General features: G+C 40.2%; 2 protein-coding genes across 4 annotated transcripts in view; one reads left to right on the forward strand and one right to left on the reverse strand.

The window, feature by feature from the left end:
- MTOR (mechanistic target of rapamycin kinase) overlaps positions 1-16,984 on the forward strand; it is a 72,064-nt gene that overhangs the window by 22,488 nt on the left and 32,592 nt on the right. For all 3 annotated transcript variants that reach the window (XM_082295739.1, XM_082295740.1, XM_082295741.1), the window contains 7 exons: positions 815-927; positions 1,360-1,522; positions 1,775-1,867; positions 2,556-2,702; positions 3,510-3,652; positions 4,244-4,406; positions 4,532-4,677. In XM_082295739.1, coding sequence (XP_082151865.1) covers positions 815-927; positions 1,360-1,522; positions 1,775-1,867; positions 2,556-2,702; positions 3,510-3,652; positions 4,244-4,406; positions 4,532-4,677 — 968 coding nt within the window. The remainder of the gene's footprint in view (positions 1-814; positions 928-1,359; positions 1,523-1,774; positions 1,868-2,555; positions 2,703-3,509; positions 3,653-4,243; positions 4,407-4,531; positions 4,678-16,984) is intronic.
- ANGPTL7 (angiopoietin like 7) lies at positions 6,868-11,468 on the reverse strand (the record flags this gene model as incomplete). Its single annotated transcript, XM_082295516.1, has 5 exons — positions 6,868-7,037; positions 7,869-8,067; positions 8,867-9,061; positions 9,388-9,488; positions 11,090-11,468. The coding sequence occupies 5 exons, from the start codon at positions 11,466-11,468 to the stop codon at positions 6,868-6,870; spliced, it is 1,044 nt and encodes a 347-aa protein (XP_082151642.1).

Below are 16,984 nucleotides of genomic sequence, written 5' to 3' on the forward strand. Positions count from 1 at the left end.
GAGTGGGGCTGCAGCAACTGCCTTGCTTTGGGCACTGCCCAGGCAGGTGTGTTCCCAGTGTGCCATGCTCAGCAGGGCTTCTTGCTTGTGTGTTGCACAATCAAATGGGACGGGTGCAGTTCAGCAGTGGCTTGGTGTGAAATGATGCAGACAGTTGTTTAAAGTGCAGGCTTGAAGCAACTTTTCACTGAATATTGACTTGTTTAAAATGGATCTCATCCATGACTTTGAGTCACACTGGGTCATTTTGGTTGAAGAACGTGATTCTCCCCTTTCTACTCCGCTCTTGTGAGACCCCACCTGGAGCACTATGTACAGTTCTAGTGACCTCAGTGTAAGAAGGACATGAAACTGTTGGAGCAGAGGTGGCCACAAAGTTGATAAGAGGACTGGAGCACCTCCCCCATGAAGACAGGCTGAGAAAGTTGGGGCTCTTCAGCATGGAGAAGAAAAGGTTGTGTGGAGACCCAGTATATGAAAGGAGCTACAGGGCAGCCAGAGAGATACTCTTTGTCAGGACCCGTAGTGACAGGAAAAGGAGTAACAGGTACAAATTTAAAGAGGAGAAATTTAGGTTAGCTATTAGGAAGAAATTCTTTACTGTGAGGGTGGTGAGACACTGGAACAGGTTGCGTGTGGAAGTTGTGGATGCCCCAACCTTGGCAGTGTTCAGAGTCAGGCTGGTAATGGCCTTGAGCAACCTGGTCTAGTGACTAGGTGCCCCTGCCCATGGCAGGGGAGGTTGTGACTAGATGATCTTTAAAATCCATTCAAACCCCTTGACATTTTCCTCTTCTATGATTTTTCTCTCTAGCTACTTAATGCGATCCAGCTCTTCGGAGCTAATCTGGATGACTACCTTCATTTGTTACTACCTCCCATTGTAAAGCTGTTTGATGCCCCAGATGTCCCTGTGGTGGCTCGCAAGTAAGTGCTGGTGGCTTTGCAGTCTCTCTCTTTGCAGTTTTACCTGTGATATCCAACTTCTGCAGTGGATGAATGTTTACAATGAAATACCACTTAGCCCCTTCCTCAGCTTTTCTGTGTTAAATCATTGTGGAAGGTTATTTTTGTTTGGACATCACAGCACTGTTACTAGCTTTTTGGGAGTTTTTTTGTTTGTTTCTTTCTTTGGGGTTTTAAAAATTTTTTTTAATTTTCTGATTCTCACCTGCCAGTATTTTAGTCACTTGCAAACTGTCCTGCAAGTACTGGCTGCATTAACAGAATTCTGGTGGCCTGTTTTTCCTATTATTATTAATCTTAGAAGGACTGAGCACTCAAGTATTTTTCAGTCTTATTTCTTCTTTCTTAACACTCTGAGAGATAAGTTCTTCCCTCTTTTTTCTCTGACTTTAGAGCTGCTCTAGAAACAGTGGACCGCTTGACAGAATCCCTGGATTTCACAGATTATGCATCACGGATTATTCATCCCATCGTACGAACACTAGATCAGAGCCCTGAGCTACGAACAACTGCAATGGACACCCTCTCCTCTCTGGTGTTTCAGCTGGGAAAGAAGGTAATATTGCTCTTTGGCTTGAAAACTCACAGAATGCGTGACTGTCCCAAAGATCAAGGCTTTAAAGTTGAAGTTTTGTAATGTACTGGATTTTCAAGAGAGCTGGTTTTTCTTCTCTTCATTGTTTCTGGAATTGGGAGTTACTGAAATCAAACTGTCAGAATTGGTTTCTTATTAATGAAACAATGTGATGGAATTTTACTGCTCTTTGTGCTGCTGAGTAACAAGTTTATGATGCATTCCCTTGTACAGTACCAAATTTTTATCCCAATGGTGAACAAAGTCCTGGTGCGACACAGAATTAACCATCAACGCTATGATGTTCTCATCTGCAGAATTGTAAAGGTAAGTTGACAAGTATACAGTTGCTTGCACTTTTGGGATGTTGTCATGTTGAAACATGTAGCTAGAACCTTCACTTGGAGTTACTCATAAAATGAGGAATGGTTGTTGCTCTATTTCTGTTTGAAGTGCAGCTTTTTAAGGAGACTTTGAGATTGCTTTGGGAAAATTTTTGTCTACTGGTATTAAATATTTCCTATAGAAAAACAGTGGCAAGTTCTAGGGAAGAACTTAGACTTGTAGCCAGTGTCATTACTATTCTTCTTGGTAGTTCTTAAATGTGGATTTATCCTATTTTTTCCATGGTTTCAGGACTTGAGGAGACCTTGTTATCTCAGTATTTTCTGTAGAATGTCTTACATTTTAAAAATTTAGTAACTGGTTTACAATTTGTGTGGAACAAGCAACCAGCAAGTCAAATAGGCAGGAGTGCTTGTTTTAATGTACATTATTTTGGCTTTTTATACTAGCAGCTAGGAGTTCTTAACAGTTACCTTGAGTAGCAAAGGGATATTGTTTAGAGTTCTCTGGCTTATAAGGTGTAATCATTATAATGAAACATGGTTATTTGCTTCACAGATTTTGCTGTAAGATATTGCTGCAAGTGCTCTGACTTTATCATCTGTTTGGCTTGTAGAGAATTGCTTCTGTATGTGTAGGTGTGATCTTCACTGTAAATCAATTATTGTAGGGTTACACTCTTGCTGATGAAGAGGAGGATCCCCTGATTTATCAGCATCGAATGTTGAGAAGCAGCCAGGGAGAAACTTTGGCCAGTGGTCCTGTGGAAACAGGTCCCATGAAGAAATTACACGTGAGCACCATCAACCTGCAGAAGGTAAGACTGGAGCCTTCACAGCATGAATTTTCTACTGAAGGGAGGAGCTAATGTGTCACACTGAAGGAGTTTGCCTGGTGCAATGTGAACTACATTTATTTATATTGCTTTTATGTTGCTTTTCTATTCTGTACAAAACTGAGGTCAAAGTAGTGAGGTCAAAGACTTTAAAATTAAAAGGTGCTGAGCAATTTTAAAGATAGGAGACTTTGAACTATTAGACTGTTAATAGCTTTGAAGTAATCTTTACACTTGTTAAGTTTGAACAAGACTATCTAGATCACAGTGAATAATCTCTCCCTATTAGAGACATCTATTTCAGAGCCTCTGCCTTTTTTCGTATTTTTGCTTTTGCTCCTCTTCTGTCTTAGTTTTATATTTTCTTGAAGGCAGAACTTAATAGCTGAGCACTGGCTAGGTTTGAACAGTACGTGCATGCAGCACTCAGTAATGGGATGGATTGGTTTGAAAATGCTGGACTTAAAAGTGTAATTCTAAATGCATTAAGTATTTTTAAGCTGATGTTTCACTGTGGCTTCAGCTCTACATGTATTTTTGTAGAGAAAGGATTGTTCATGTTAAATACTTGCCATGTCATGACAGGAGTACATTTAGGGAAGATTTCTTAGACATGAGACTTAAGTACTGCAGATTATCTGGTAAAGGTGATGGATTTCAGAAAATTGAAAATGGATTCTCAGCATGTGGTTTAGAGCTGTGAAGAAGTAATGCTGCCTGCTGATGGATTTCTTCTGCTCTTGGATAGTGCTTTGTTTGGTGGGTGAATTGTCTTCCTTTGTACTGCAGGCCTGGGGAGCAGCAAGAAGAGTTTCCAAAGATGACTGGTTGGAATGGTTAAGAAGACTGAGTTTGGAGCTGCTGAAAGATTCTTCCTCACCATCGCTGCGCTCATGTTGGGCCCTGGCTCAGGCCTATAATCCCATGGCTCGGTACAGTATTTCTGGATTTTTATCTCACTTGAAATGACCGATGCAAGCCAGATACTATAAGGAAAAAATAAAGTTATTTAGAAGCTCTTAGGTTTCATAAATAGAGATAGTTCCTGCTTTGGGATAAATGAAAGAGCCAACATCTTGATTTCATTTCCACCCTTCCTAGTTGGCTGCTCCATGATGTGCACAAAATCTTTCACTGGAATTCTGCATATTAGTCTAGAAATAAGATAAGGCAAATAAGTGAAGCTGGAAAAACAGCAGAGTATGAAATAGTTTTGAGTATTTACTGTGGGGAATAAAAATGCCTTTGAGTGGAATAAGCTGCAATGCTTTTTTGCAACCAGCATGTTTGGAGAAACTTTGGTAGCATGTGATAGTACAATATTTCTATTATTGTAGTATACCAGCCTATTCTTTATTTTTTAAATGAAGGTTTCGGCTTTATAAGAACTAATCACTGTTTATTGCAGGTAGGCACGTAGGTGTATTTTGTAGCTCTCGTTCTCTGAATAAGAAGGTGAGCCCATTGTCAGACTTTTTCCTCATGAGTCCCCACCTCTCACTGTCTTTTGTGTTCCTCCCCAGAGACCTCTTCAATGCTGCTTTTGTTTCATGCTGGTCTGAACTGAACGAAGACCAGCAGGATGAGCTGATCCGAAGCATTGAGTTGGCCCTGACTTCTCAGGATATTGCAGAAGTCACTCAGACTCTACTGAACTTGGCGGAATTCATGGAGCACAGTGACAAGGTAGAGATGCTGTTGGGCAGCTCCTCCTAGTGCTGGCTTGGTGGCTACTCTGTGGAAGGGGTGTGACAAGTTCATGACTAGTTTGTAATACTTATCCTGCTTTTGATGTATGTGCTCCTTCCCAGGGCCCACTGCCTTTGAGAGATGACAATGGCATTGTCCTTCTGGGGGAAAGAGCTGCCAAATGTCGAGCATATGCCAAGGCTCTTCACTACAAAGAGCTGGAATTTCAAAAAGGTCCCACCCCAGCTATTCTAGAGTCTCTCATCAGGTAGGACCACAACTGGTGAGATTTCTGCTCTTGCAGTAGCTACAATTTAAGATACCACTAGGATTAATCCAGGCAATTCTTAGGACTTTAGTCTCTGTCACAAGATGTAGTTAAACTACCTGCAAATGTGCACTTTTAACTGCTGAGTTCTGTCCTTCTGCTGTGTGGTTAGAACTATGATAGAAGCCAAGGGAAGTTTTGCAGGAAGAAGTGCAGGAAAAAGTTCTGATTTCCCCTTCTCACCCTTCAAGTTCACTATGGAATTTCATGAAATGGCTGCAGGTTAAATGAGACAGATTTCTACACCTGCATTATAAATAAGTCAGAAAAGTTGAAGTTCTTAATTAAAATTTCTCATCACATTCTGCTGATTTAGCTTAGATAGGTCTCATTGCTTGTATGTGAAATAGAAGATATGATAAAGTATGTGTTGTTTCTGAGCTTTGTCAGCAACACAGATGTTAGCCTGAAATACCTGCACAGGATTTGGTGCTTAACTACATATTTTAAAATGTGGATCTCTGTTCCATATCACAGAAATGTTAGCTTAGCTATTTAAGATGAAGAAATTGATCTTGGTTGAGCAAAAACTTAACTTTGTCTTTATGCAGTGAATCTTTCAACCCTCCTACTCCCTTGGAATTGTGTTTTCCAATTTTTTTTCTCCTCTTTTATTTTTTCACCCTTTGTTCTGCCTCATGTCATTGAGGAAAATACAGAATTCAGTGTATTTTTTTTCTTGGTCTCAGTTGCTCATGCAGTTGTTTCTTTGTGTTTCAAAAAGCAAGGAGCAAAAAATTGACATAAAGCACGCTTAAAAATGAAACAATTTATTAGAAATGAAAAAGTTTTAGAAACCTTTAAAAATCCATTTTATAGACCACAGTTAAAATAGTTCCAATCATAGGTCCACACAGTTGAAATTTGCAGTATGAATAGTTGAACACACGTAAATTCCCAAGACACCTTTATCTTCCATTTCACACAAGACTGAACAATCTAATCTAGGTTCAAATTCTCTTCAAGGTGAATAAAAATAGATATATTAATGATAATGATCTCTTCCAACATATTCAAACAATGGTAGGGCTATAGGAGGAGTCTCATATTTTTTTTAACTGTTATCTTTAACATTTTGTTATGCAAGGGAGAAGTGTACTATTTTTGACAGCCCATCTCTAGGTAACTTCCAGCTGGGGTAGCTTTCAAAACAGATTTTGATACTTTTCAGTCTGCTGTGCTAGTGAACATCCCCTTACATTGAAATAACTGTTGGTGCTTAGGGATTCTCTGGTGTGTACTAGTGTTCTGCTCATGAATACAGTCATTTTAAGTGTTGGAGTTGGGTCCTTTGGCTGGGTCTGGACTTTTTGGCTAACCTGCTGTTCACTCTCAGCCTTACTGACATATAGCATGTTTGTGTTCTAACCTGAACATAATTTGGGGACAGCCCAGAAAGTTGCTTTTCTCGTTTATCAGCATTTAGGTGATTTGTGTGAATAGAAATAAACATCAGAGGGCACATGGGACAAATCCTCCTCCAGTGTTACTATCTGTTAGGGCAGCCTTCAGTGGGGATTATTTGAGGCAGCAGCAGGAGGTGGCAGTAAACCTTCAGGGGAGAATCTGGACAGTGCTAATTAATGCAACACTTTTGAGCTTTGTTCCTTTCATCTGTGGGAAAGTAAGCCACTTACTATACACTAAAGAAAGGTGCATCAGGGACACTTCTGACTGATTCCTCTGGCTTGAAATGAGTCTATAACTTTTGTGGTTTGAGTACTTTCTGAAAGGAGTTGCTCAGCACTGCTTGCTCCAGACACTGAAGGAAAGGCAGCCAAGAGGCTTTTGCTTTTCAGTCCCTGCCTATCTGGTTAATAATACTAAGGCAACCCAGTAGTCACACTGTTAGTGAAAACACACCCGTAGGTTTTCTGAAGGTGCTATAAGTGCGTTCAGTTCTAACCTATTCTAACACAGTATTTTTCCCTTTGGAAAGAGCCCGAAGAGGAGGAAATAAGCCTGAGCCCTGATAATACTGGGGGCTGTGCCTGGTGTCGCAGCATTTGTGTACATCACCAGTACATAGCTGTTGCATGTATTGGATGAAATGAAAAACTATTTTGCTGTTCATTGCCCACCTTTTGCACGATGACATCATGTAGCTGTACAATCAAAGGGTGATTCCTTCTATGGTTTGAAATCCTCTGGCCGGATCTTCATCTCCACTCTCTTGAGTGAATAGGTTGATCCGTGCCATCCATACCAGGTGATGCCATCCATGTTCTTGGTGTGTTCTCCTTTGCGGTAGTAAACCCCATTGAGATTGGAATCTGTGCAGCAGTTGTACCAATATCCACCTTGTCGGGAAACAAATTAATAGATTCCTGGTGAGTCATTTGTATTAATGATTACTACTTTTTCTGGCAGACAGTGAGCAGAATGCAGCATTTAATCCCTGGAGTTTAGGACTCTAATAGTTGGGATTGCAGGTAAATTCAAAACTTAACATAGATATTTAGGAACTTAAAGGTGTTATAGTTCTATAGTCAAATTAGTCCAATAGCTTTTCATTTAGTTGCTCATTCCTCTGAGAATATTTCCTTGACATGTTTCTGACTGATTCAGTGAATTAGCATAGGAAATGAATCTGGGTAATTCACTAGAGCATCTTAAGGTGTTTAAAAAGTTCCTGAACTCAAATAAAAATACTAAATTAAATGACGAGAGTAACCTCATTAGAGTCTTGTAATAAGGTAGGAATAAAGATCACAAATCAAGCTGAATGTGGAGGTGAGTATAGGAGAAGAATTACAGGTGCCTAATATTACAACTTGAAAACGTACGAAAAAATAAGAACCTGATAGATATTAAGGAATAACTTCCTGTATCACTGTATTGCATCAGCATGTGAGATAGTCTGGCAGATACTATTATGGGCTGGGTAACTGTGTGTAGGTGAGAGCACACAAAGTTATTTAAGAGTACCGATGTCTGTAATACACAGTCTGGCTCTTTGTAAATGAGCTTTAACTGCCAGATTTCCACATAAGTGTATTTTCCAGAATTGGTCACCTCTCCCTTGATTTACCATTCAGATGTTACTAGTTGCACAGAAAGAGGGAGTGTTGGGCTCTCTAAAACTGACCCAAGCAGCTCTCTTGGGACAGGAAGGGGTTTGTGTGTTTTACCTTTACGGAACTGGGCACAGTCATCCACACACTTGTCATTGTCCTTGTCCTTCGTGCTGAAGGCTGTGTTGTTGTGGTACCGCAGGGAATCCCGCCCTGTGTTCCCAGTGTAATTCCCCACAAACAGCCGGTAGCTATTTATTTCATTGCTAAGGGTGAATTGCTGGTATTGGGCATAGCGTGTGTTACCTTCCCAGTCCTGCACAGAACAGGGGAGAAGAAATCAGTCCGATTAGAATGGTTATGAAAAGACTCCAACATCCATGGTTATATACATATATTTTTACTATCTTGGACTGCAGAAACTGCTCTTTTAAGGCAAAGGAACTTTCCTTTGCAAAGCATGAAACTTCAAGTCTTACCTGCACTGGTATTGTACAATATGTCAGAAACCTGATGTGCAGCTCTTGCATTCAAAATCCTTGTGTCAGCATACTGCCTCAAGTAATGTTTTTTCCTCTCTGAAACAGTGACTTTTAGATATAAAGCCTTTCAGTTTATACATATCCCATCCCTCAAAGCTATTGTGCCAGCTATAAACTAGTCTAAGTCAAACCCAAGCCTTTAGCAGACTGAAGAAACTGAGGGTAAAGCAATGCAAATTCTTGTACCCAGGCTGGAAGGAAGTGCTGCACAATGAAAATACTCAGAGGCTTGAAAACTTTATGGGACATCTCTTTTTGAATTTTTAAATCTGAGATGGTCAGCAGTTTGATCTCTCTTTGCAGTGGCTTTTGCAGGATTTCCTAGAACCACACACGTTCTGAAGACACAATCTGTGTGCAGACAGAAAGTTGTGCCACTGCACAGGAGAGAACATACTTCTGTCTTGTGTTTGAATGTATCCCTAGATTGAGATTGATCCTACTTCCTCCTCCTGTAATTAAAGCCTGCAAATCCTTTGGGCCTCCTACAGAGATAGGAGATGGTATCTGGTACTGGGGAATCACTTTGTACAAAAAGCCTTTTGCTGCTGAAATTAAGAGCTTATTAATTACCTCTAACTCTACTCTCAGAACAGTGGGGCGTCTTGAAAGTCGGTAGATATTTTCATTTCCCAGCCAAAAATCTCCCCTAATATTGCCAAATCCTTCTCTGTATTGTTTCCAGTCCCTATTGAACGATGTCAAACCAACTTTACGTCTTTGGATGATAGTCCAGCCACCTCCATCTGTCTCCATGTCACAGAACACCTTGAATAGAAAAACAAGGCAGTGGTTACTTGTCAGTAGATTAGGAAGGTTCAGTTCCCTTAACACAAGACATTGTTCCAGATTTCACAACCTGAAGAAATTTCTATTTTGTTTAAAATCCATGGCAAAAAATTACTAGATAAACCCTTTTTCTATTTTCCCTCTTAAGTGTACACTTTCTCCTTCCTTGAAGTTTGCTTACGTAAAGATGCTGATGGCAAGTGCAAGGTAGCAAAACTTAGTGTGTGCTCTTTTCATCTCTGTAGAGAAGTTATTTCTTGATTCTATTTTTAAAAACATATACATTGTGTACTAAACATCCTTACCTCCAGCTCTGGAATTCCCAAAAATTCATCAGGAGGTAGCTTGTAAACACCAGAAATTCTGTAGTTCCTCTGGTAAAGTGATGAGCAGTCATAAACAGCATCTACTTGAATCAGAACCAGAAAGTGAGAATCTGAGCAGAAAGAACTCCTCTTCTGTGAAGGTGGTTTCTGCAAAGTTTAGTTTGTAATACAAGGAGTAATGAAGAAGGCTTTCCACAAGTCAAATGTTTTCCTGAAATGGCTTCGTTTTGAGTATGCATTGGCAAAAGGTGTTGTAACACTGGGGTTTTGTGATTTTTATTAATTTATTTATTTATTTTAATTTTTTTTTAAACCTCTGCTATGCAAAAAGACATCTCTGCTTTCTCTTCACATTGCCACTGTTTGTCTGTGCTGGAAGGTATATTTGCTGACCCTCTCTCTCAGTAATAAAGACTTATCTAATGGGATGGCCAGGCCTGCTGCCAGGTGTCTGTTTTGAGTGTGTGAACATGTTGGCCAAGTTTGTGGATGAGGGATATTTGTTCAGCCCTTTCTGCACTGGTGTCTGTGACAGAGAAGGTGCCTTTTAGCTGCAGTCAGTCTGTGAAAGCCTCTTTTCCTCCTGGTGCAGGAAATGACTTGAAGATGGTAAAATGCACAGCTATTCTGAGGAGGATAAATGAGCTGAAGCAAGGCTTTATCCTGTCTGACAGTTTTCAAAAATGTCTCTTACCAGATGAGGTGAGACACATCTGTCTTAAATACCTTCTGGGCCAGTTTCTGCTGTGTGTTACTGTTTTTTCTACAGCTTCAAAGAGACTTGTTAATGGCGTGACTTTTTTTTTTTAAGGCCTACTGTAAATAAGGATGTGTCAAAACTAACCAGGTGGAACTATTTTAGAGGAAGAATTAAGTAAATAGATTTAGAAGTTTTTCCTTAATGGTAAAAAAAAAATCCAGATGAAGTTTTTTGGCAAACCCAATTGAGACTGAGATTTAAGCTCTTTTCAGTGAATTTCATTTGAAGAGAAAAGTCAACAAAGAGGATGCTTTCTTCTAGAAGTGCCTTTCCAGGTAGTTGATCTAAAAATGCACCTGCATTCCACATTTAGTACAGGCCTGTGCAATCACTATGTGCAGTGAAATTTTCCCTCAGGGAAGAGAATTTTGAAGAATTTAACTGGTCTGGCTAGGTTTGTACTACAGTTTGTATCTTGCATCATCTATAGCCTTGAATTTTTAAGAATTATCATTCAAAAATAATGGATCACTCTTTTTTACTCTGGTTCAGAGACAGTTGTAAAGATACAATTACAAATCTTTAGTAATTCCTGGAGAGCATTTCTAATTGTTTTAACAATTTCTAGTCTTCTGTCAGCACTGTGAACTCAGAGGTTATTACTACCAGAGCCATTCCCTTACAAAGACAGCTCCCATTCTTTTAGGATTGGTACTGTAGCGCTCAGAAAATGAAATCCTGGACTGAATATGAAATGTAGAAATGCAGTACCTGTTCAGTTTCTGCACTCCCTGAGAACAGACATAGATATAAAAATACAGATGAACAAATTCAAACTAGTTTTCTCAGGATCACTGCTTAAGCAGCAGTGTTCAGTATGCATACTTGCTAACCACATTAGCGGAATATGCTAGCACTAGGAACTAGTCATTAGTTGTGCATTGAGAGGTGTATCTGGGAGCTTGGTGACTCCCTCCTTACCAACTGATGTTTGTGTGACCGTCTGAGCTGCCTGGAGTTGCATGATGTCTATCTGGTTGTTCATTTCGGAGTATTTGCTCTCAGCATCGATGAGGCGGGACTCCATCTGCTTGGTGCTCCCTTCCAGCTCCATCACCTGCATCACCACATTTGCCCAGTCCCCTTCCTGCTTCTTGCTCAGCTCCTGCAGCATTCTGCTGAGGTTGGCTACCTGCAGCTTGAGCTCCTTGATCTCCTCACAGCAGCCTGGCATCTTCAACTGTGCATTCCCATTGATCATTCTCCTCTTGGGAGGCTTCTGCAGCAGTGCTGGGTAGATTGCCACAGACACGGTGACAATGCAGAGCCATGCCAGCTGAACTGTGGGTCTTGCTGGCATTTTTGCTTACAGCAACAGAAACCTTCCAGCTGACTGCAGTAGTCTGAATGCAGCTGGGGTAGGTATGAAATTCCCTGCAGCAGCCTTGTACCTTCCTTGCTTCCAATGAAGTGAGTCTCTGAAGGTGGAGCCTGAAGAAGTGGCTTTTTTTCAGACCCCTCCTGTCAGAGTCTATGCACTTTAGAAGTCTGTCTCAAAGCATCTTATATACTATTTTTCTGTTTACTTCCACCCCCCTGAAACTATGAAGAGCTTGCTGGCCCCTCCCAGTTCATCTGTTCATATCAGGTGTTTACAGGGTGATATTGGAACAGGTTTCAGCCAGGAAATGTTGAGCAGAAGAGACTTCCTTCAGTTCTGTCTTGAAGGGGTGTAGGAGAAGGCTAGGAAATGAGGAGAAATTCCAGCAATTATTGCCTATTGGATTGGAGCCCTCGTGGTGACTAGTTCTGGCAGTTAATAACATGAGATCATTAGAGATGCAGAATGTGAAAAGGCTGCTCAAAATGGGTGAGTTTACAGAAGTTCAAGGACGGTAACTCCCTAGAAGGTAGCCCTGGCTGCTACAAGTCGTACTAATATATTCCCCAAAAGTTGTAGGGGGTAACTCTATGCTTGCAGTATTTCTTAATTTAGACAATACTTTAGCAAATTAGTCAGTTAGGCATCTAATCCTTTTCTCTCTGGACACTGGGGTCTCACACTATTAGTGTTGTAAAATCCAGTACTGTTCTTTTAGAGGTGGGATATCTGAGGGTGGGATGGAATGAAATCTGCAGAATATGTAAGTAAAAACCCACTCCTCTATTTATTCATAGTGGGCAAGTGAAAGGATATTAAGTAATGGTGAGAGTCTATCTAAAATTGACACAAGATGGTTGTTTTTACAGGCAATGTGATCTAACTCCAGTGTTATGGAGGCCAGTTTATTAATAGGATTTTGAGAGGAAAATCAAAACATTCACAGTTACGTAAAGAGTAGATTTTAGAGTAAATCTTAAAACTTTTATAGACATTCAGAGTGTTGGTCCAGTCTCAGCTGGCTGAAATGGCAACTTCCTCTCCTCTTTTATATCTTTTTACCAGTTCAGAATTTTATTATAGCAGTTTGATCCCCAACTAAAACCATTTCAGCAAAGGTGCAGACTTCTGCAAAGGGTCTGCAGGCTTAGTTCTAGATCCTTCAGGATAAGTTGTTTCTCCCCAGACCAGCTGCTCTGTGATTGCCTAACATGTGGGTTCTTGCATCTTCCTGCAAAATTTCTAATTATGATAATGGGCAGAAATAAGATGAAATAAAGGATTAAATGCCTCATATATCTGCTCCTTGCATAAAAGCTGTGAAAGCTTCTTGATGTCCAAGGAAACAAGAAAGCTAATCTTGCACCTCTTACAAAGGACATTAGGGTAAACCCAACTGACACTCACTATCCCATCTTGGCTTCTTTTGCTGATCCAAAGTGGCTGCAGGATTTCTGCTTGATTAGGAACCATTAGAAAAGCCTTGCGGACATTTGCTTTTAAATAGAAAGCCCAATTGCTTGTTGATGCAGTTTCTCTCCCTCCTCAGCTCTGCTACACTTGTTGCTTGATGCTTTGTTATTGGCTATGATTTGCACTGGGGCTGGCTAATAGTTTTTCTCCAAAAAAGACCCACAAGAGTGCAAAGATTTTGGGAGATGAAGGCATCAAAGCACTGCAGGAGTGGACTATGAATACAGGTGTCTCATAAACCTGAATATTCATAGAGAAGGAAGAGGGGATCTTTAGGAGGAGGTCAGAATTAGAGCTCTCCAAGCAAGCAGTTGTCTTGTGGGTGACTGACTGCCTGTGTGCTGTGCTCCAGAGAAAACCAGTGGGTCTGTTGTGTCAGCTGGCGAGGACACTGTGTGGGATTGGTGAGCTGAGATACTGCTAGTGATACGCAAGTACAATTTGATTAAAGCACTGAGGGTACCTCCACAGCAGACCATAGGCTTCAGCCAATTTTTGTCATGGACATTCCAGAAACCTTCCATAGCAAAATTGCTTTTTATACTTCAGACCAGAAAGTGCCACTGCACACAGATGAAAGCCTGACCTTTTTGTTCTGCCTCTAATCCTGTCTGAGCCCTCTTCCAGCTGGAGCTTCTGTCATTCCCAGGGGCAAATTCTTCTCTGGCTTCCTGTGATGAGAAACATGTTTTTGTCAAAGTTGGAACAGAGAATAGGACAGGCCAGGCTCTGCTTCTCTGCCCCAAAAAGCCACCCTGCTAACACCTCCATTGTGTTACACAGGACTTCAGTCCATTCTGCTCTTGCTCCCACTTACCATAACTCTTCTGTCTTAGGCAGATGTGGAAGAGGGGAGCCACTTGTAGGTTCATGCATTCCCTCTTTATACAAATTTTGGAAGGATCCAAGATTCAGTTGAAATGCATGTTACAAAACACTGCAAAAAGACCTCCAAATCCCTTCTCTAAACTGAAGTATTTAATTGGAAATGAGACAGGGTTTTACTTTGGATTCAGCTTCTAATTTGTATATCTGAATGCAAGCCATCTTTCTTCTGCGTGCTTTGATTTATCTGTTTTAAAAGAGAATACTCCGTTCTGCGTTAGAGGGTGACAACAGACATATTATGCGGTAATGGAAGAGAGCACAAATCTTCCCATCTGTCATTACTTTCGAGAAAGCATTAAAGGAGATTTGGGCAGAGACATCCCTTGGCAGAGATACCAGCCTTAGTGGAATTTGACTTTTTAATGAGTATTTGAAAGATAGGTCTTTCCCAGTTTCATGGAGAACTGAATGTGGTCACTGAGGCAGCAATAGCTACAGATGGTAGTCATTGCCAGGTTAGGTCAGTAGTTGGAGCTGACAAAAGCTGTTCCGCAGTTCTGTACTATTCTACTTACGATTATTTGGATCCTGTTACATTTTGTAAAGAGGTAAAGTTTGCAGCATAGCTGGGGAGAAATGAATTCCGTGATTACTGAGTGGGTCCTGTTCTTTCTTTTCCCCAATATTGATGGAGAAATTGAGCATTATTTGGCCTGAAATCCATCACCCTAGTTTTCCTCCATTATATTTTGTATGTGGAAATACTGTGGTACGATAGCTAAAAAGACAAGATCCTAAGGTCAAGAATGAGACAAATCCTTTTTGACTTCATTCATGATGTAGTTCTGAAGTGGTTGGGAGAACTGAAGCTAAACATGGTTTCATTTTGTACGTGCCGTATGTTTATAATGTTGATTGATGTTACTAAATTCAAATATATTAGTATTACTTGATCAGAACCAGTTATCTCCTGTCCCTGGAGGGCCAGATTAAATTAGAAGTGAGTTTAAATGATTGCCTTCTCTGGGAAGCTGTTCTGGCAGGTGTATGCGAAGCTGAGACAAGAAGAAAAGCTCAGTGCCCTGTGGCTATTTATTTGGTAGCCATTCATCGCAAACCTCTTAATATGCATCTGGCAAATGCTTAGAATCTGGCATTCCTCATGCTTGCTGAGGTGGCAAAGGCTCTCGTCAGCTCTCAGCTGGCCCATCATGGAGTCCACACTTGGTTGGAGCTCTGAAATCCTGCTTTTCACTCCCAGGAAGTGTGAAACTGCTCACCTTTGACTTTGGAGATGTTCATAAATGCTCCAGCATTCACTCTGCTACAGCTTTATGGTCGGGACTGTGTTGTAAATCTCTGAAGTTATATGGGACAGGTGGAACAGGGGAGAGGGCTCAATGAGAAACAAAACACTGCTACTTCCTGCTGTCATTTGTGATTTCTTTTTTTATTTAAGGCATTCCCTCTTTGCATAACAAATCACAAAGTCTAGCTCTGTGTTTCACCTTTTTTTTGCTTAGCAATTTTTTTCTTCTCTGCTTTCTGGTTAATAAAAAATAGGTGATACAAAACCTTTTGCAGCCTAAGCAGCAGGGCTGGCTAACAAATTTATTATAACATTTTTCACTGATTTTTCTTTCACATCTGATGAATGTTTTTATTTGATTTGTAAGCATTTATATCAAGATTGGGAATTTGTCCAATTTTGATGCCTGTGAGAAATGTGGTATGTCCTTGTTGGAAGCCAAAGGGGCTGCTCTGGCCTGGAAGCACTTGAACATCACAACTCTTTATTGAAAACAGTTCTTTCCTGGTATCAGTTTCTCAAACATATTTGTTCCTGGAATGGGAATAATTTTTAGTGGCATGATGGACATGCACTGGTTTTCTGAGTTGTTTTGGGGACTGTCGGTTGTTTTCTGAGGTTTCTTGAGTCAAGGACTGGGGGATGCCTGAACACAAATAAATCACAGAACTGGGGAAAATGGCCAACAAAGCCAGTTCCTTTTGCCAGGGGATTATCTGTTCCCCCAAGTCTCCACAAAGTAGCAATGCCTTCCAATTCCAGAGGCAGCTCTCAGCACGTCTTCAGAAGGAAAAACAAGCTTGACTGAGGCTGGTAAAATCTATCACATAGAAAATCTTTTTAAACAAACTTGAGGAGACTGAAAAAAAGAAGAGTTTGTCTTCTTGTCTAGACTCTGCATACAAGCTGCTTTATTGCAAAAATAACGTTTCTCTATTATGTTTTGGGATGCATTCTTGGCAATAGGAAATGTGTGTTTTCCCTCATGGATAAGTTTGGGACCGCTTGAAAAGGCTTTATTAAAATAAAGGGGGTTTTTTTAATGAGACGATGGAGAGAGTCTGGTTGCTTCTGAGTTCTTGAAAATGTTATATATTTTGAGTGACAGAGAACATTGTCAATATCAAAGATAATGGAAGACAGAAGACTCCCAGGACTGCATAAAAGAGGACATTTCTAGTAAACATTACACATTTATGCCTTGGGTTTGTGGAGGGGAGAAGTCCATCATTTCAGTTTGATTCCCACTGAAGACAGTAAAGTTGTTTTTGATTCCCAGTTCATGTCTAGTTTCTGTTTAAATAACCTTTAAAATATACAAGCAGTAGGAGTATATTTCTCTTAAATATTGTTCTTTTTTGTGATTCTAACTCAGTGTACATGTAAGACCTACAGTTTTGATACCTTAATAATCAAAAAGAAGGTTTATGTAGCCTTTCACTACTAATAAAATTTGAAGATGTAAGATTTTTGACCAAGATTTTTATATTAGGGAGTTTGCCAAGGGTAGTCACTTCTTGTGGGGATAGAGTGACATAAATTGGAAAATGTTTTTTATCAGGAGGCTTATTTATATTTTAATATCCCACTCATCATGATAAAGTGCTCCAAATAGGTCAGGGTTGGACATTATTCTGGCTACAGTACAGATATTTTTTAATAAACGGGGGCAGATTTAAATTATATTGTTCTGCATAATCTAATTATGCAGTGAGCCCAAGTGGGCTGAACTCATACAAACTTTATTGATAAGAATTAGTTTTGCAACTGTTTTTACTCATTTAGACGGAAAGTATAAGGATCTTCTGTTGTTTTGTTGTTTTTTCTAATCACGATGTTTGTTGAAAAAAATGTGAAACAAAATGGTGGGTATTAAGCACTGAAA

The sequence above is a fragment of the Coloeus monedula genome, assembly GCF_965178545.1.
Source record: "Coloeus monedula genome assembly, chromosome: 22".
Taxonomy (NCBI): domain Eukaryota; kingdom Metazoa; phylum Chordata; class Aves; order Passeriformes; family Corvidae; genus Coloeus; species Coloeus monedula.